This window comes from Dendroctonus ponderosae, unplaced genomic scaffold, assembly GCF_020466585.1.
Source record: "Dendroctonus ponderosae isolate FM_Combo_2020 unplaced genomic scaffold, Dpon_F_20191213v2 Dpon_F_20191213_7, whole genome shotgun sequence".
Taxonomy (NCBI): Eukaryota; Metazoa; Arthropoda; class Insecta; order Coleoptera; family Curculionidae; genus Dendroctonus; species Dendroctonus ponderosae.
In genome coordinates this window covers 10,909,252-10,929,531 of record NW_026018916.1, presented here as the reverse complement: position 1 = coordinate 10,929,531, position 20,280 = coordinate 10,909,252, and the positions used below count along the sequence as shown (strand labels likewise).

Sequence of the window (20,280 nt, the reverse complement as noted above, 5' to 3'; positions counted from 1 at the left end):
ATTCGCATTATTTTAAATTAACATGTGCTGTGTCTGGAACATGTTCTAACGGGCGACAAAAATAAAAATATTTAATAAAATTATATCCTTTTGTAATGAGCTTAGCTACAGCTGCATTTCTGGTTATGGACTTACCGAAGAATATCTTAATATAATAAATTGTTCACTTCATTTAATTATAAGTGTTTGCATACGCGGTGTATTGTTACTTAGAAGCCAGTTTTTTTTCAGAAAGTTGGATGTGATTGGGTTGTGGATTCCACTTCCGAAGAAGACGAATGTGGAATCTGTCAGGGCGATGGAACTAAATGCGACATAATACAAGGAGAGTACAAGAAACAAAGTGGAGTAACAGGATATAGAGAAATAGTGGTAATTCCGAGTGGGGCCCGAAACATTTTTGTGGCTGAAAACGATCAGTCTGAGAATTATATTGGGCTAGAAAATGCAGTGGAGAAAAAGTACTACTTAAATGGGAAAAGGTAACAAATTTCTTTAGTACGTTTATCAAGTTGTGTTTTATCATCACGAGAATAGTATAAATAAAATATTTTCTTTGTCTTCAAATCATCACGTTTCACGATCAGGAACTGACTCCTACCGCAAGAATATTTTCAAGTTTTGCAACGTACTTGAATTACAATTGTAAAAATCTCTAATACAAAATCTATTCATAATATATCCGAGTTTGTTTACAGAAGAAACTCGTTTTTGGTTTAAAACGTCTTCGAAAAACCTTTTTTGAGGAATAGATCAAGTTTGAACAACGAGCAACTTATTTGCTAGTTATTTATTCGTCGATTTTGTCTCACGCAGTTCCATTTTTCACTTTCAGTCGATATCATAAAGTAAAAGCACAATTTGTGCCACAAACAACAGTCAAGTTGGAGCTGCTGAGTTCCCCAGATTATTTCCAATCTGGAGTTTACAATGTATAGCTTGATTTTGCATATTTCTTTTTCACGAAAAAGCTTAACAAGACAAAAAAACTAATCGAAAAAATGGACAAACACTAAAGAAAGTGAATACGGCACAATATGAGATAGTTTTAATCACCAACTTCCAATGAGCTTTTGTTGCGGCAACATTAAACAACAATTGAATGTATAATCTATCAAAGCTTTCGTTACAGCTTACAAATAGCGACGAAAAAGCATTATTCCATATTTTCTGTTTTTGGTCTCATTATTCGAAAACGTAAGCTTTACATTTTAGTTCAAAATTTTTTTGATATTTTATAATTCCTTTATAACAACCAACGTGCATGTAATAAAATTCATCTCGGGAGCGATTAATCCGAGTTTCTCTATTAAAAATTCATTATAAATGGCTCGTTTTCCTCTATTCAAAACTTACCGAATTAATTATTTTAGCGAACGGCAAGGCAAACACTTTAGATATTGCTTTTTAGGTTTTAATCAAATTAACAATTATTTTGTAGTTTAACAAAATTTTTTAATTTGTCACTATTCTGAAACAATATCTTGTTGTTTTTTGTTTTCAATTTAATTGGACGTATAAACATTGATTCAATACTTATCCAGAGGAACAGGTATAGCAACTTTTATTAATTAATAATACCTGCCCCAATCCCAATTAAATAAAACTATTCATATAGATATTTCTGAAAACATATAATATAATAAAAAGTTTTACTTTATTAAATCTTACTATTGAGAGCTTTTTGAGGTAAATATGGCAAAATAGGCCAAAAGGTTTACAATGGTACTGATCCAGAATGTTCCCTTGTACACTTTTGCTGTCTTGCTGCAGTAAATAATTCGCGACATTTTGGCGACTATTCTGTTAAGAAGAGCTTTGATGTTTTCAATCTTTGCCCTGGACTTTTACGCACAATTCTATTTGTATGCTATTTCATAAAACGTGTTGTTAAATATATTATTAGTGACCTTTGAAATTGAAAGGACAGATATGAATAATCATTACATCACTGCATGTGCTAACTGAATATGTATAACATCAAAGACTGAGAAAAAGCCATACCAACCAAAATATCAAGAAAGTAATGCGTTTGTATGATCGTGCTACGTAAAAGTTTCTTCCCAGGTAAAAGATAGATGATAAAGAACTTTTTTAGGCATATAACACTTCCAGGAGAATATAATGTTGCTGGCGCCCAAGCGCTCTATGAAAGAGAACACAATTTGGAAAAAATTCGAATTCCTGGACCCATACATGAACCAATCCTAGTTTCGGTAAGGGTTTTACGCATAATAAGAATATTAGTTACAATGGTTTCAGAGCTTTTTTACCTATTATTTGATTTTACAAACACTTCAGATTGAAAATAGGCGAATCGCAGGGTGTTTTCGGTAAAAATTATCTCAATTTTTCATAAATGTACGGGCTACTTACATTTTTCTCTGTAATTCAAAGATAAGTGCATTAAAAAGGACAGTTCCGCCCACATACTTATTTCCCAAAACAATCACCCACCTGCAATCATGGCAAGTAGTTCTATAAATATTTAAACCTCGATTACCATGTATTGCTATTTTTGCTTCAAGTCTTAAAAACTGGCATGCAAATGATCCAATGCGTCATATTTTCCTCAGATTTTCTTCAGGGGCAAAGTGTACAATCCAGGAGTCACTTGGAAATATTCAATTTGGAAACCCGAAGTTACTAAACAAGTGAAATATGAATGGATTATGGAGGAATGGTCTCAATGTTCAGCTACATGTGGAGGAGGTACTGTAATTAGAAAAAGTGGAGAAAAAACTGTGTTCATTAAAATTTAAATTAATTAAAAAAATTACTTGTAAAATGTGATTTTCAGGAACGCAATACTCGAAACCATTATGCCAAGAAAGCACTGTGTCCCCTGTCGCTGCCGATCTGGAAGGACCGAACATTGTAGCTGAAGAAATGTGCCTGGACATGACTAAACCCGAAAAAATGGTTAGAACTTGTAATGACGATCCCTGTCCTTACAAATGGTGGGTCGGACCTTGGCAAACCTGCCCTAGCACTTGTTATGATGGGGTACGCATTTGATAATTTAGTTTAACCACTATTTGTAAATTCTGCTAAAATATAGTAGTTAAAATAGACCTTCAGACAATATTCCAAAGGCAAAAACATTTTCAGCACTAAAATTAATGCATTTAGTAAGTACGGATCAATATAAAAACACTAAATTATTTTTGTGTGTCTAAACTGCAGTGTTATTTTAATTACAGGGTAAAAAACCTATGAGAAGAAGAAATGTGATGTGCATGGATGGGCAAGAAATGGCTCTTCAAGACCAGTATTGCGACAGAGGAGCGAAGCCCCACGAATATGAACCTTGCAAGAAGTTATTACCATGCGCTGCTTATGAAAGATAACAACACATAAAAATATTACTGAATCCGATTCGCAAAGGCTCGAAATTTAGTTTTCCCATCGCAAAATGATTGGGAGTAACGTGCGCTTTAAAAATAATTAATAACTACATTATGGATTGCAATACTGTGTATTTGGTCATGTTATCAACTAATTTTTTTTACGTATTTATAATATGTATTGTATTGGTAATTAATACTTATTTAGATATTTTGATATCGTTGAACTGTAATTTATTTGTATAGTTGTATGTGCAAAACTCGCTACGTAGATCCACATGATACGCAAAATAATCAATAAAAAAACTTCATTTTAGTTTAGATAAATTGCACATTGTTATTTCCACCTACACGTTTTATTACACTTAGATTATTCTCTCAAAATCCCGTAATAAAAATGCTTTATAACTAACATAGTTAAATAAGCTGCTGTCACTGTACAGCTAATATTTACTCTATTCTTCTGTAGGTTTAATCGGGATTGTTAATTATTTTGTTTACAAAAAGAATCAAGTTCATCAATATTACATGACAGGAATATATAAATTCAACTAGTCTGATAATAAAGTTTTGTAATACGGATTAAAAATGTTAACTTTTTTTCGGTAACAAACCAACTAAATCTAATAATTAAATATAAAAGAAGGCGTGGTGGTCTTGTCAATCACCTGCAGGCAAGAAACCTGAAGTTCGATGGTCCCAGCCGTGCCCATCAAATAATTTATAGAATGTTCATAGTAATTGCTGTTGATTGTAAAACATCCAGCAATCAAAGCTTCTCTGATGTGCAATTGTATTATATATATTATTTCATTAGTAAAATAATTCCATATGGTTAAATTTGGAATTGTAAACTACCAATCAGAGCGATAGTCCTATTAATGCTCTAGTAGCAAAATACTTTTTTTAATAGACAGGACGGGCACAATTGGACCGATTTAACAGAGATCACCAATTTCCTGACTAGATAGAGTAAAATCGGCTTATTTTACGATAAAAACCTTTATTTTTGAGAAACAGTTATAGAGCAGGCACCTCAATGTTGTCACGCCCACTGAGGTATAGGACATTTTATCGTTTTATCGTAGATGCCCGATGTAGCAAGAAGAACATTTTTTTTAAAATAAAAATGTGTTATTAAACAAGCTCTTATTCAATTATTTCTACTGATGTTGCACCTCTAGTGCGTACTTCTATATATCCTTCAAAAACCACAAAAAAATATTAAACATTCTTTATTTGTATAGAAATTCGGGACATGTAGCGCTTTTTGTGATGACTTTTATGCTCAAACATGTATTAATATATATTTCTATAAAATTAACAAGCTTGAACAAAGCTCTTCTAAAAGGCACAATAAAAAATATTTGAAAAACGAGACTAATTGACGCAAAAAACGTCTTGCTTCATCAGTTCAAACAGAATTGAATGGAACAGTGTTCAATTTAGGCGATTAAACGTTTCTTATTAGGCTTAAACAACTTTGTGCGATTTAGTCACGAATCAGCCGTTTTCGGTTAAAGCAGTTCAATTGTAACCACCCTGTTCACTTCCGATATTATCGAGCTTTTTCATATAAACTTCTCGACAAAATCAACGTTACATTGACAAATTTTAACTTTGGAATTGGATACGAGAGCAAATTGACTTCTATTTGGAGAGTTATTTAGTTCAATTCTTTTTCAGTTGGTGCGTGGTTTTGAAAATAATTAATGCGCCAGATAAAGTTTCTACAAGATGGCAAATGAAGCAATGCAAAATTAGTTAAAGTTTGGCGTGTTTTGAGTTAAAAAACTATTTCTGTATCTCCAGACTACAAGCATTAAGATAGAGCTCATATCTCGAGAAACGTTTCTGAATTTTTCGATCATATCGTTTATTTACAGAAAGGTCTTTAAACAAAATAACTTTTTGGTTTTGCAGTGATAATATTTTTCTCTTGAATCAAAATCCTGTTGCATGAACGAACGAAATATTTGGAAGTAAACTTACAAAGTCTTCCAAAATCACAGATTCCGGGCGCAATTTTGATATGGGTAAATTTTGTGCAGTATTGAATTTTTGTCTTAAATCGTCTACGAAGTTTAAGCTTCAACACCAGCTCTGGATCGTTAAATTCGGACTAAGAATAGAAAATTTAACGCGGTAAAACCAAAAAGGTGATTTTTTGGGCCTACCCTATACATAGACCAGATGGCCGAAAAAATTGAAAACAGTTTCGGGCGATTTGCTTTTTCTTTAAACGTTTGGTGTTGAGATCCCAAAAAAACCTGTCCAACTATTAGCACAAACTTTGCGAAATTTTGCTTTTTTTAATTTGCCATTGTTGAAAATTTTCCAGAGGTGCTCAATTTTTACCAAAACATCGACTAACATAAAACACATGGGGCTTACTAATGCTTCACACAGAAACCAAATCCCTTGAAACAATCAGAATTTATGCAGTTCCAAAGTTAGAACAAATTTGACTGTGTAACGTTTATTTGAACGAGTTCAGATATCTCGGTTTCAGCTGCTTTTCTCAGTTACATTATCCAGAGTCGAACTACTACTACCGCTACCTTCAGGTTTCCCAAAAACAATTTCCTCGCCTTTCCGATTAATCTCATCTGCACGAGCATGCACTTTCTTATGAAGAATTACATATCGCTGATCCTTTGTTCGAAATTCGCACAAATCGCAGCAGAACCATACAGTTTGCGAAACACCATCGATCTCCTTCACTATTAATTCGGCATCGCCAGTTTCATTTCTTTCTTTATGTTTATTCACATGCCTTTGGATGGTTGCTGAATAACGAGTTTCAAAATCACCTGCAATTTTACATTGAACATTCAAACTATTCTTGGCACCATGTAAAGTCAGGAATTTAAAATAAATGCTACAAATGATACGCTGATTGTTTTACACAAATAACTTACATATTTCGCAATGATATATCGGAAGCTCTGTAGGGTCCATATGGGTCTTTCGATGCGATCCTAAATGAGCTTTATATGGGGTGGCATAAGGGCAAACATCACACTCATACATTTTCATCGTGTCCTTATGATTCAAACTTACATGTTTATATAGAGAATCTACCAAAAAATAATATCAACAAATGATATGCATGTAGGTACTTCATTGCTCATACTTTTGTTAGTAGTGCTAAATGAGTCGCAGAATTTGCACTCAAATTTCTCCATATTAATCCGGTCAACATGAATTTTCACGTGCGTTCTCATATTCCGTTTATTTCTAGATGCATAGTCACAGTCAGAGCATTTGTACAGCTCCAATGTTTTATGGGTGCTTTCATGACTATGCAAGTCTTCAACTTCTGTGGTTTTGAAATCGCATTGAGTGCACTGATACACTTCCTACATACAAGAGTATCATCTCAACTTCTTTAGTTAATTCACCGCAATAAGACCTATTTCATATTTGATGTTTTCTAATTCGTAAAAGCACTTGCCTTTTCCTCCACTTTGGCACTTTCGTCTGTTTCATTATCTGTCTCTGCACAGCTCTCTAATAGTTTCAATGGAAAGGGTATAAAAAAATCAAATTAGAAAGTCATTAAAATAGCAATAATAAAATATGTTCTTCGCTAGGTTAACATTTTTGTGAACCTGTTTCAGCAGCAGTAGCAACGTAAGAGTAGATCTTTTAAGAGGCGAGCTAAAAGAATTGAAACAGCAAAATGGATAAAATGAGTTTGAAAACAATTGATATTGAGTAAATCGCTAATAACACAATAAAAAAAGATTTTCAGGATATGCACCTTTGGAAAACATGTATCAGCGGAATATAATAAAAAAAATTTATTGAGCTAAATAATGATTTAAATGAAAATGTTAAGGCTTTTGCAGCCAATGTTTATACCATCGCCGATTTTTGAGTTATTAGGTCGTAGTCGACTGCAATTTGGTATCGTTTCGTTAACACAGATTTTGCAATTAAATGTGAACAAAGAAGTGTAGGAAAATGCGCCAAAAGTTCAACACATCACTGACGGCAAAAGTATCAGTATTGCTAGCCTGAAGTGTTTGAAATGATAAATATAATGCTGCCCTAATGTAAAGTTTACTTATGACTTACTTTTAGTTTTTCCTTTCTTATCTACTTTCGATTTTCTTTTCTTTGCGGTCGGCGATGAAGTTTCAGATTTTACTTTGGCAAATCCATGCTTTTGCTCCATGTGTTTATCCAAATAGGGCTTTCTCAGACTGTTGTAGGGACATATTTTGCATTGGAAAATTTCGGATTTCTGTTTATCACTACTTGCGGCAGTAACAGTTTCCATTGCAGTTTAAACTATCTTTCACCTAAGCGTAATTTATCTGATTTTTAGGTAAATACGAAAAAACTTGAATACTAAACTCGAATAGTTGGTTACAGATTTTGTATCTCCTTCAATAGTCAAACTGCATCAGGCAGGAACGGAAGGGACTAATAAACTTCCACACAACTAAAAATATTTTGAAGAAATCGATATACCGTGTTCTCACGATTTTAAAAATAAACAATAAATATAACTGACAATCACAAGTAATAAACACAAAGATGACTGAAGGTGAAGGCCATAGATAAAGACGAGAAGGCAGGGCCTGTTTCACTCTCAGCACTCCTGAGTTCCGTGTTACGCGTGCCCGCGCCTCCAGGAGCGCTGGCATCGACAATTTTGGAGATTTGGCGACAGCGCGTGTCGACAAGTGATGCTCACCGTCAGTCAGCTATGTCAATATTGCCAATCAGTTCATAGATTAAACAGAACATAAAGTTGTTTTGATCTTTGAATATAAAACTAACTTAGTTTTATATTCAAAGGTTTTGATACACGTGTTTTATTCTGACTTATTCCTTACATTATTTTGTTGCAAAATGCCGTTTTAATGTTCCGTTGGCGATGACTTCATGCGTTCTTCATCTATGGCGGGTTGCAAAGAAGTGAAAACGCAGCTTTGTAAGCTTTTACAAAGCAGTTTTACCCAAATTAGGTAGGTAGTTAGCTGAAAGCCCAAGCTAACGCCCCGGATGGCTTAAATGTACCTATTTTGTAACATTTGGGTGCTTGCAGCCTACAAACATTGATATAAAAAGGCAAAAAATCAGTTTGTTGAAATGGCTCGTACTAACTTTTTTGGTTCTGTTTGAAAATCTCGCGGGCGTTTTTAATGATAAATTACTTTGAATAACATTTGAATTTGGCGGTTTAATCACCAGCCCGCATCGCTGGCGGCGCGACTGAATGCGGTTTGCAGAAATCGCGAGAATTGCCAATCTAAATAGTTTGATAATCTGTGGGTGAAGGTGAAGAGTGAAAGACACAGACCACAGAGGTTATCTGTGGTGAAAGAAGACTCTCTTGTCTTTAGCTTAATTCTTCACCAATGCAAACTTGAATGAAGAAAGTAAGTAATTAGCCTTTCACCTTTATTTATAGGCTGGTTTATCAGGTATTTCTAATTAAAGATATTTTTATATAAAGTTACATGTCCCATATATTTTGCATTATAAATTTGCTGATTGATTGCTAATTAAGCTGTCGTGATATGAAGTCAAGTCAGTCAAGAAAGAAACGTTGCTCTTAGATGACGTCATGCAGAATCAAGACAAAAGTTAATTGTTTATTTATTGTCTGATTTATTAACAATGAATTATTAATTTGCTAAAAATATATTATTTGATCACACTAAAATATGTTTGTATTTATAGCAACAAATAAGTGATTTTTGTATTTTTAATTATTCGTGTAATGATATTTTAATAATACAGCCAATTCTATATGTTAATAATATATTATTTATAGTGAGCTGTTAATTAAAAAAGCACTTATATTTGTAAAATAGGAAAGGAAAAAAAATTAAAGAAAATAAAATCACAGCTCATTTGACAACGTTGCCAAATATTTATGTAAAATGTACTAAAAAGCGCTGAAATTTGAATGTGTAGTTGCTTAATAGAAAGATTTTTGGAGGAATTTTAAAATTAACAATAAAGTGAATTAATTTCTGTTTAAATAGACTAATTAGAAACTATCGTAAGTATTTGAAAACATACATTTACCGTACTCGAAATATTAACTAATATTATTTAAAATAATGTGCAAATATTATATTTTTTCTTCGCTTAATAAATATGAAAATTGTGTAAAAAACTGAGAAAGTTGCGCATATTGAAAAATAAAAAAATTCACATTCCAATACCAATGTCGCGGGTCGTGGATTATTTTTAAACGAGAGTAAAGAAACATGGCGATTGTAGTACAGTCTACTGCGAGTTTCTACGCGAAAACTTCGGTTTTTCGTGTTTATCGCGAGTAATGTGAGGTGGAAACAACGGTAAAAAACAGTTTTAATCTCTGGAACAGTGTTGGATATAGTTTAGTTCGGCAATTCAATTTATTTGGTGTGTTTATAGCACAAAATTGTCCCTTTTGGGTGGATTCCACTGTCACCTACTTATTTATAGTTTTGGTAAGTTTCTCACTTAGGTATCGTTTGTTAATAAGTTTCTAAATGTTTATCGAATTTTTCTAATTCTGTCAACAAACCCGTCGACGTAGATCGTGAGGGAAATCTATATTTAAAAATTTTGATTTATATTTAGGTTAGGAGACATTTCCATTTCGACAGACTTTTCCTACACTGTACGATTCCAACTGGCACAATAGAGCATAATTTCTTGTAGTATTTTCATTACTGAATTGTTATCGATACAATAGTCTTCAAAAATTTTCATTCTATTTTCGAAGTCCAGAAAATAGGTCTCCGCCCACAGATCCCCAATCTCATGTGGGATTTATGATATTTAATTAGTTTGTGGGTATTGACTTCCAGCTAAGTAGAATTTAATTCGGTTGTGACGCGTATAAAAGTTACCATTTATAGAAACTAGCCAGGTGTATGTACAGAGAATGAAAGTTTTTACTTGAACGCAAATTGGTAAAGGTTGCCCTAAATGTAACTATTCTTAGCCTTCAAACTTCCATCTGTTCATTATGTTTCACTGATATGTGGGTTCCATTATCTACCTACAGTATCTGCTAAGCAAATGGTCCTACACTCTATACTGTTCAACGACAGGATGTTGTAGAATTTTTATCTATCATAGTAAATGGAAATCTGTGTTATGTTATGAATTTACCTTTCCGTGAAAATATGACTCATGAAATTCAACGAATTGTGATCTTGACATGGATTTTAACTTTGTAAGTATTTCAAGTTTGATAATTCACCCATTTGGTTAGTAGTTGAATGACTTTGGTGCTCTTATGTAGTAAACTGTATGAGTCAACCAACCAAGTATTGTGGTGTTTTCTTTTTATTTATAGAATATTCAAAACTCGAAATTTTAGATCTACAATTAACCATCTGCTAAGGGTCACTTTTCTGTTTGCCCTTTAATATCAAACCATATATTTACTTAATTGCTGTAAGTTATTAATGTTAATGTTTCCGAATAGTTTCTAAAACTCTTCCACACACACTACCTACTGATTGGAACGAACTGTCCACTAGGCTCTATTAAAAATTCCTGCGTAGATCGAAGGCCAACAAGCAACTCAATAAACTAATATTAAGTGTGTAATTAAATTTAAAAAATTCATTCAACCAATAATTTTTATAGCTATTGAAGTATTACTATAACTTTTAATATACACGATTATCTAGTTCTTTCACTGGCACGAGTAACATACTTATCTTCATAAAAACGCACTCACGGTCGTGCAGCAGCAAATTTATACACTACTAGTTACTTTATATTTGTTTCACGAGAGTGTTCCATTAAGTAATGTACTGATAGTTTTCTCTTAATTTGTGCAGAAAAAATAAGTAAGAATATGTTAATCTCTAACTAACTAAAAACTCGCATTACAAAAATCGCAATATATTCATTTGTTGAGCTTAAGATCAGGACGTGAAAGAGAGATGCTTCTTAGGTTGAAAGCTTCATGAAGCTCAAAATACACACACGCAAAAAACTGGATTTTTCACCGGAATGTTAGATGGTTGCAAAACACAAATTGCTCGAAATGCCTCAAGTGTGGTTAAAAAATGTTTGCCCATTTTGAGTGGTGTTGATCTTTGATCGACGATATCAACGACGAAAATCGAACGTTTTCCACTTCTTTACGAATCTCACTCAAAATGACTCAAACTGTATACCATTGTGATCGTTAAGAAGTGAGAAAGCGAAATAGCTGAGACACAAAACACTCTCGACCCTTTTGATCCGAAATAACCGAAAATTGTCGCTTATTCTGGATTGTTTTCTCGGGATTTTGAACGCTAACTTACGTTATTTCCGCTATTATAAACACAATGGCTTGATTCTTCAATATAGGCATTGAAAAACTTACATTTGTGCAATACCAGAAAACACTCAAAATGCCTCAAGCCACGCCACTTTCATGGCAAGGAAGCGAGGAATACTTCAAGTCGATAGAAAAAATCGTTGACCCTTTTTTGTTGGTTGGTTTCTACCAAGCCAGGTTCAGTTTTCAAGCTATGTTCAGATGCAGGAAACAATGAATTGTAATATTGTATGGCAATATAATAATATATTATATTATCTATTGTGCATGAGAGAATGGAAGTCAGTAGAGCAGCCGTTATTCAATATGGTTCGATTTTCATCTGCAAGCATGCACCAACTGACTAATTTATTTTCTTAATTGTTCATTTCTGAATGGATCTACTAAATTGATTATATGTGCTCTTCATTGTTGTAATTAGGTAATGGAATATGAATTAACATGAAGTCATTCGATTTGATGATTTATTAATCAGCAATTTTATATTCTTTTCATATCAATTTTATATTATCAGGCATAGTTTTTAAGCATTGAAAGGCATCATTGAATACAATTATCTTTCACTTTAAAATAATGACTGTTTCTTCCGTGTAATTAACCAGGAGTCGGGCATTTGAGAAAGATTCCATAGGTAGTAAATACTTCTTACACATGAGATACATTCGATTTAAACGTGTTTATTGTTATAAGTGTGGAGGTCTGCAACTTCGGAACGAATAAAAGTCGACTTAGACCTAGTAATAGCCCAATGGTGATAAATTGAATGATAATACTTACTAAGCAGCAGAAGAATACGTTTCTAATATAAGCAAATATTAATCCTGTATATTGGCTGATGTTTACGCAAACTGGCCCTAGGTTGCACAAGGAGTGTCGTTTCAATCCTGTTTAATCAATTAACGCCTAGCTGATATATTTTTGGGCAACCGCTAACATCGAGATTAATATTTACTTTATGTTCATCTACATCTATTTGGATCAGATTTAGAACCAACTTTTTAAGTTAAACCGGTAATATTTGTTATGTGTTATCCGTTGAGCATGGAATATTTGTAATTAAATTAACTTCACTGGGTCGATTTACTGAAGCGCTCTAATTCCAACCTCGGTTAATCGCTTGTCCATAATTGTTTGTTTTAATTAAAATTAATCGCAATTTTCTTTATAAATTCCCATTGATTAGAAACGCCATTGTAATTTTCAAATTGTTATATAATCAAGTTTCACCGAAGGAAACTTGCTGCTTTTAGGATGTGATGGTGATTATTTTAGAAGACAGTAAATGGGACCTTCATGTTTCATTGCACTATCGACAACCAGACGAATACATTCAGTAATCTTTAATTTTAATCTAGCGTCAAATAAAAATAACGAAAAGTATTCTCAAGTACGAACGAACGGCCGCTATAAATAGCCGCCCGATAGTTTAAGTCTGACATTAGCCTTTGAAATGTTTTTTTTTTCAATGGCACACAGGTATGATGACACTTTCGAAAAGATTATTCGCCCTGAATATTTAATGTTTGCGTTTTTCAGTTGAGTAACGGGAAATTAGAGGCAACAGCAAGAACCAGAAAGTTACTATAAAACACTCGAAAAGACAAAATCATCTTAGTAATTTTTGGCGATCTGATATGCTTAAATTGTGTAAACTATAAAGCTTTTAGGCTTGCAAAATCTTATGCAATTTTCTGTTTAAAAATCATAACTCAAGTTATTACTTCCCAGTACTTTTTCAGTTATAAAGGGGATCTCAATCGAGTGTTTCTTCCATTATAAATAGGGATTCATGCAAGTTAAAATACATCCATGCTGTATATACCTATTTGTAAACGACGCATTTGGCGAAATGTGTCGCACTTTAAGAACAAAGAATAAGCATTTTTATACAGATTGCTTACCTGTTCTTGCCCAAGGCGCTTTGTTATTCAATTCGATTGAACCAAATGTAGGTCGATGCTCAAAAACATGTTTGATATTCTATTTTTCATTTTCAAAAGTTCTTAGAGATCTACTCATATTTTTCAGATAATTCGAAATGGGGGTGGAAGAGGCTGCCGTGAACAGCATCATGAGTGGTATTGAAAACACTGGAGGAGTAAAACAACACAATCACAAGAAGAAGTTAAGGCAACGGTAAGTGGGTTTAAAAAAGTCAAAATATTTTATTTAATCCCAATTAATAGTGCTCCAAGTTTCTATGGCTGCTCCTTACGTACTTGTTTACAGGAATGTTTTAACTCAAAAAGTTTAATTTAAAATTTTATTTAGTTTCCGACAATTTAAACTACTAAGCAAATTGATTACTGCCAACGAATAGTTTAAAATGTTTCCATTTATCTTGTTTTTAAATCAGAATAACTATGTGCAATGCTTACGAATTGAATGACTTCATTCTGAAAATTTAACTAGATTTTTGCCAAACAATAGTGCAGAGAGTCATAAGTGGATAATGAGATAACATTTACACAATATTTCAATGCTTCATGTCTGAATTGTCTCCAACATCATAAATCAACTATTTTCTACGTTTTCTAAATTAGAAGTTTTTTTTGGGTCAGAACCTTTCAAATATCTCACCTACTTTGTGGTACCAATTTATTTTCGGACATTTCGCTAATTTTAGTTTTTGGGATCACACGATGACGCATTTGATGTATTTATTGTTTATGAAATAGTCGCCAAATTAAATAATACTTCTCGTTTTCTAGTACATGAAGAGCTTGTAATTATGATGTTTGTTATTCATGACCTTACTAGAGTTCCCTAGAAAATTACTTTCAATCTGGAGACTACTGCAAAAATTTGTTTTCTTTTCACTAAAAATTCTAGATGAAATTTTAGATTTTTTTACATTTAAAAATGAACGTATTCACCCAATCTAAACAGATGTATTTTGGAAACTGGAAAGTAATTTTTACTAAAGGATCAATTTTGGTCTGATGTATATCAAAGAAAAGGGATGTTGCATGTTAATTGCAGAAAAGAAACGTTTGCAGATTTTGTGAGTTGATTTGAAACTGTATTTAAGACTGATTGTGAAACGTAAAACGACTGACGGCAACAAAAATGCGTAAATATAAAAGTTGTATATAAGTGCCTTACAAATGTGACAAAACTTAAGACAAAAGAGAGAGCGAGAAGAGATCTTAAAAAATGCCAATATTATTACTCACCTAAAAAGATAAATTAAAAAATTAAATTGACAAAAAAACTATCACTTCGAAATCTGCGTAAAAATTAAAAACCTTTTCAATATTTCCTGATATAACCGACCCAATCTGATTTAGTTTAGAACATTCCTTCACTACACATAAACTGTATTAAAAAGGCCGAAATTCTTGCGATAAACCATTGTTTTTTGTTAGGTTTGATATTATCAAAAAACTCGGTCAGGGAACATTTGGAAAAGTGCAGCTAGGTATCAACAAAGAGACTGGACAAGAGGTACAAATGACGCTAACATTACAAAGTAATTTGTTACTAATTATATTTTCTGTGACCACTACAGGTAGCTATTAAGACAATAAAAAAATCAAAAATCGAATCAGATGCAGATCTAATTAGGATTAGGCGAGAAATTCAAATAATGTCTTCAGTACAGCACCCAAACATTATACATATTTACGAAGGTACGCATTCAGTTCCATTCACTCCTAGCAATGAGCTTTCATTGGAAATTTTTGTAGTTTTTGAAAATAGAGAAAAAATGGTGCTAGTTATGGAGTACGCAGCTGGCGGTGAACTCTACGATTACCTTTCCGAAAGAAAGGTACTACAGGAGGACGAAGCTCGTAGGATATTCCGGCAAATAGCTACGGCCTGTTACTATTGTCATAAACACAAAATATGTCATAGAGATTTAAAGTTGGAAAACATCCTGCTGGATGAAAATAATAACGCAAAGGTACAATCACCAGAATTTGCCCTCAGACCAGAGTTTTGAATTAGCGATTTTCTAGATTGCTGATTTCGGCCTTTCCAACGTTTTTGACGATCAAAGATTGCTCCATACTTTCTGTGGATCACCGCTATATGCGTCACCCGAAATAGTTAAAGGTCTGATCAATACATCCTCCATTAAAACAAAATATCATTATTCTTTTCAATGATTTTTAGGTACTCCATATCATGGACCAGAAGTGGATTGTTGGTCCTTAGGAGTTCTACTGTACACTTTAGTTTATGGTGCTATGCCCTTTGATGGCAGTAATTTCAAAAGACTGGTAAAACAAATTTCTCAAGGCGATTATTATGAACCTTCCAAACCTAGTCGTAAGTACAGGGCCCTTTCTAAACATTTAAATACCCAACTTTCTTCACTTGCAGCTGCTTCTCCGTTAGTTCGTGACATGTTAACAGTGAACCCAAAAAAGAGGGCAGATATAGAAAAAATTTGTTCTCATTGGTGGGTGAACGAAACATACGATGTCAATTGTCTAGATATTAGTGAAGAATTAGCCAACCAAACTCCCGTGAGTGAAACGTTGAAATAAAAGTGCACAGAAAAACTGAAAATGTTCCTTTGTAGGTGCGATTGGATGTATTGTTATCTTTGGCGCCTCCGGCTCCTCAATTGGAGAGTGAAAAACTGGTTGTCACTGGTGATGTAACGGAAGAAATTAAGTCAGAATCTGTAGCGCCCACCCGATCGCAAAGTGTGGGCAGTTTAATGGAGCTCACCAACCCTGAACGGCGAATAATAGATTTGATCAACGAGGAGAAGTTCACTCCAAAGAGAAAGCTGGAAAGCACTGTCAGCACTGATAGAATCAATTTAGATAGGCGTCGAGACAAGATAATCAAAGAGAATACTGTTGCAGATATAACGGTAAATACAGTTCGTTTTCACAAAGTTACCAGTACCCGAGCAATAAGAGTTGAAAATAACCGTAATTAAAATTTAAGTTACATGGAGCTATTCAAGAAGACGTTTCCCAGGAAGACGCGAGCATGGCTGAATTACCGCCGCTCAATAAATCCTTAACACAGACCATAACAAAGGATAGAGAAATGGATGTAGATCCATATATAGAGGGTCAGTTTAATGGAAGATTCATGAAATCCAATGATCTTGAATTGGTTTTTCAGGTGCTGCTTGCCAAGAAATTATGGAGGAAGTTGAAGGAAAGCAAAATACTACTCCAAAGAAATCGCCTACGGTTTCCAAAGTAAAAAGAACACCATCTATTATTCCAACGAAAACCTTAGAAGGCAAGCTTAATTCGCAAGGTTAATTGACTGTTTAATAATCCATATATTACTAATTTGATTAGGTATAAACGAAATACCAAGCCAAGAAAATATAGTAGACAAAGAAAATAAGGCAGAAGTACCCAGCAAAGGTGTAAAATCAACTAAAACCGACGAAAAACCGGTCAAGAAAACTGTATTGAAAAATAATGTTTTGACAGATAAAATTGAAAACGAAAAACGGACAGCGACGGAGGAGAGTGCTAAACAGCAACCTATTAAAGAAAAGGAAACTGAGAAACCCCAAGTAAAAACTACAACAATGTTGTGGTCCTAGTTTTAACACTCGTGTTGGTGCCTATTTTTCAGATTAAAGAAAATGGCACTTCAGTATCGAATCAAGCAAAGAAAACGACTGCCAGCAAGCAAGATAAGCCTGAAGTGCCGGCTAAACCAACAGAACGACGGAAGTCACGGATATTTGAGGCTGCAGAAAAGTTTCAGAGTCTGATAAGTCCTACAGAGGCCAAACCTTCTCCCATTGAAAAACCAAAAAAAATTTTAATACCAGGTAGGACATTACGAGAGCTATATGTAGACAGGCGCAAAATATGTTTATTTTATAGATAAACTATTTTTTAAAAACAATTTATTTAAAATAACTTTACAGACGTTCTATCATCGACAGAGTTTTGTGGAAAAAAGCGTTAACATAGTGAATTGTCTCAGTTTTATAGTTAATCAGGAATTTATGTACGGCGGAACCTAGTCAGCGGTTTCTGTGGGAACTGCTGCTTACTAGGCAGGTTCTGTGTGAACTTGATGGTGTAACTCGCACTAGAAGTAATAAATTAGTTCTTTGAAACCGGTTACCAACGTTTTCAAAGCAGTATTTATATATGCCTATTTTAGGTAGCTCAAAATACATTTTACAATTTAAAATTATTTAGATATTCATACCACAAATAGACTACTATGCTAGTATATCCAGTGTAGCTAACCTTCTCCTATTATCGTTCAGTTTAACATTAACGGCCTACTTTATTTTATTTTTTTGATCTATTATTTTCTGTTTCATAGACAGCATGGTTTCACAACAAGGTACGTGGCAAATGTGGTTTTCTGCTTCACGCATCATGTTCGCATTTTATTGTGTAATTTAGCTTTTAACACTATCCATCAGCCAAATTAAAAAAGCAAAATATTTTCATTAGATTTGAAGTTGTATATTTGAACTAATATTTGTAATAATATGAAAAGGCAAATCTGCACCATCGAAAAAATTGCGTAATCTGAAGTGTGAACAGCTAATATGAAAATCTACACTGATTTTTTAAAGTACGTTGCTTTTTATAAATACCTAATGCACAGAAATAGATAATTCTAGTGTTGATTAGCATTGTGGCTCAAATCTAGGTCTACGAAACATGTAGTTAGTGGCGTTGATCAGTATATTAACATTTCACATTTTGCATTATCCCGTATGTGATTACCTTTTTTTAGGGGTTTCCGTTGATGGGTTTAAAAAAGAATTTGAAAGAAAATCCAGTCTAACATCTGCAACTCCGGTGAAACTCAAATCCACAGTGGTGCCAAAAAGAACCCTAATCGACAAGCAGAAATCTGAAGATGAAAAAGTTGAATCTCCGGCGGACAAAACTGCTAACAAGGTTGTGACTAGTGCTCAAGAATCTAAGAAGAACGATGCTAAAAGCCAAAAAGGTGCTAAACCAAAATAAAGATTCGTTTAAATATCCATAACAATGCCATTTTTTAGTTGCAGAACCCATTGCAATTGAGCAAGAAGTGCCTAAGCAGGAAACTCCAAAGACTGAAGACGGTAGAAAGGATAAAGTTAAGAATGCGGTAAATATTATTTCGAATGCATTAGATCAAGAAGGGACTCGAAAGTCTAAATCACGACCATCCATGATGAGAAAACCTCCAGTGCCATTTGGTGTAAGCTGCTAATTATAAGTTTCCTTTACATCACAATGTGACTGAAAAATTAAAAATTTTATAGGTTGGCGGTCGCTCAGCTTCTGGTAACATTGGAACAATCGCCCCGCTAAGTCCTCCCATTCAAACCATGGGACCTAAGCCATTTATAAGACCGTGTTATGAAAAGAAATTGCCTACCAACGAAGCAAAACAAGTATGATTAATTACAAATCTGGTAAAAGCGGGAAAAAATGTTTTGTCTACTTTAGGTAAAAGAAGAACCGATCCAGCCCTGTGCAGATGAGCCTCAAACAAGTAATGCAGAAATAACTCTGAAAAGCGCTACCTTGCCAAGAAGAAAAACCACTAAAGCTCAAATTCAAATTAATTATCCAGCACCAAAACCAGCTCAAATGGAATTCAGGACTGAAGTTGCTCACAACGTGGAAAGTCCAACGCAGATTAGAAGTGAGGTTGTAGTTCCTGTTAGTGGGCCTGTATCTCCTGTAGATTTGAGGTACGTTTCGAATGCTAACGTTCAATATTTTTGAAAACGAGGGACTTTCAAAAACAATGTTCATTATATTTTGGCGTCATCATTTCAGGGGTGTGGATGATCGATCATCCAAAGAAAGAATTATACCTATAGCATTCGAAAAAATCGAAAATGGAAGAGAATCAGTTCAGTCACCACCTGCTAAACCGCCAATGCCACGTCCCTTCCAAACGCAGAAATCAAACATTTCTCAAAGGCGAGTATTGGTTTGCTTTTGAAAAAAAAATATAAGAATAGTTCACTTGATTTAAAAAATGTTATTAAATGAAATTTAATATTCCTTCTAGATCAAATAGTCTCTCAAGGCAATCTACTCAGGACTCCGATTCTGAAACAACTTCAACAGGAGAACCGATTAAAAAGTCGGCAAGAGAATACATTATTCCGATTGCTGTTGAGGGTGGAGGTGAATAAAACGTGAATATTCCTTGGGGTCGTGATTTTAAAACTTATTTTATAAGGATATGTAACGCCTCGAGCTGGAAGTGTGGAACCCAGCGACACTGCAAGCACTACTAGTACGATGACGAATAGAAGCAAGTCTAAATTTGGAAGAGGAGCCAGAAGGTTGAAGTAAGTCATCGCATTTTTTATAACTATATTTCTAATTGAATTTATTTTTTATAGCTCACTTCTTAGCGATAGAGATTCGGAGGATGAATCTCCATTTGCGAGCTTGCACAGGCACACCTCTTTCGGTAAAGACAGCGACAATGAAGACTCGAAGAAAGATAATTTCCATCACATGCATCGACTTAGGTGAGACCAATAATCCGAGGTCGAAGGTTTTGGTATTGACCAGCAATTTTTTTTCTGTTTAGGAGAATAAGACCGAAAAAGGCAGCACTCGAACATAACGACTCTGTTAGCTCAGGAGAAGAAGACGACGACGACGGATTCGAAATTTTAACAGCCGAAAACTTGTTCTCTACTTTGCTCTC

At 33.9% G+C, this 20,280-nt stretch overlaps 3 protein-coding genes across 4 annotated transcripts in view; 2 read left to right on the top strand and 1 right to left on the bottom strand.

The window, feature by feature from the left end:
- The window catches only part of LOC109543139 (A disintegrin and metalloproteinase with thrombospondin motifs 7), a 49,052-nt gene extending 44,472 nt beyond the window's left edge, over positions 1–4,580 (top strand). Inside the window, exons 13-17 of the mRNA XM_048668430.1 lie at positions 232–482; positions 2,099–2,216; positions 2,577–2,712; positions 2,801–3,006; positions 3,204–4,580. Of these exons, the coding sequence (XP_048524387.1) occupies positions 232–482; positions 2,099–2,216; positions 2,577–2,712; positions 2,801–3,006; positions 3,204–3,350 (858 nt within the window). The 3' untranslated portion in view covers positions 3,351–4,580. The remainder of the gene's footprint in view (positions 1–231; positions 483–2,098; positions 2,217–2,576; positions 2,713–2,800; positions 3,007–3,203) is intronic.
- On the bottom strand, positions 3,463–7,922 carry LOC109543142 (zinc finger protein ZFAT-like). 2 transcript variants are annotated; one of them, XM_048668435.1, is made up of 6 exons: positions 7,713–7,922; positions 7,431–7,657; positions 6,805–6,860; positions 6,484–6,709; positions 6,269–6,427; positions 3,463–6,160 (listed from the first exon to the last, which is right to left on the bottom strand). In XM_048668435.1, exons 2-6 carry the CDS (start codon positions 7,633–7,635, stop codon positions 5,856–5,858), a joined length of 951 nt encoding a protein of 316 aa, XP_048524392.1. In that variant the 5' UTR covers positions 7,636–7,657; positions 7,713–7,922; the 3' UTR covers positions 3,463–5,855. The 2 variants fall into 2 exon arrangements, with proteins under 2 accessions (XP_048524392.1, XP_019768257.2); XM_019912698.2 differs by having other exon boundaries at positions 7,431–7,922.
- A 1,637-nt stretch (positions 7,923–9,559) lies between these two features.
- LOC109543138 overlaps positions 9,560–20,280 on the top strand; it is a 21,246-nt gene continuing 10,525 nt past the window's right edge. The window contains exons 1-22 of the mRNA XM_048668289.1: positions 9,560–9,808; positions 13,678–13,785; positions 15,018–15,096; positions 15,161–15,281; positions 15,339–15,556; positions 15,612–15,708; positions 15,769–15,924; positions 15,979–16,124; positions 16,181–16,480; positions 16,558–16,687; positions 16,741–16,863; positions 16,926–17,149; positions 17,212–17,413; positions 18,346–18,564; positions 18,620–18,801; positions 18,866–18,997; positions 19,053–19,300; positions 19,389–19,535; positions 19,627–19,745; positions 19,801–19,912; positions 19,967–20,098; positions 20,161–20,274. Coding sequence (XP_048524246.1) covers positions 13,688–13,785; positions 15,018–15,096; positions 15,161–15,281; positions 15,339–15,556; positions 15,612–15,708; positions 15,769–15,924; positions 15,979–16,124; positions 16,181–16,480; positions 16,558–16,687; positions 16,741–16,863; positions 16,926–17,149; positions 17,212–17,413; positions 18,346–18,564; positions 18,620–18,801; positions 18,866–18,997; positions 19,053–19,300; positions 19,389–19,535; positions 19,627–19,745; positions 19,801–19,912; positions 19,967–20,098; positions 20,161–20,274 — 3,299 coding nt within the window. The 5' untranslated portion in view covers positions 9,560–9,808; positions 13,678–13,687. The remainder of the gene's footprint in view (positions 9,809–13,677; positions 13,786–15,017; positions 15,097–15,160; positions 15,282–15,338; positions 15,557–15,611; positions 15,709–15,768; positions 15,925–15,978; positions 16,125–16,180; positions 16,481–16,557; positions 16,688–16,740; positions 16,864–16,925; positions 17,150–17,211; positions 17,414–18,345; positions 18,565–18,619; positions 18,802–18,865; positions 18,998–19,052; positions 19,301–19,388; positions 19,536–19,626; positions 19,746–19,800; positions 19,913–19,966; positions 20,099–20,160; positions 20,275–20,280) is intronic.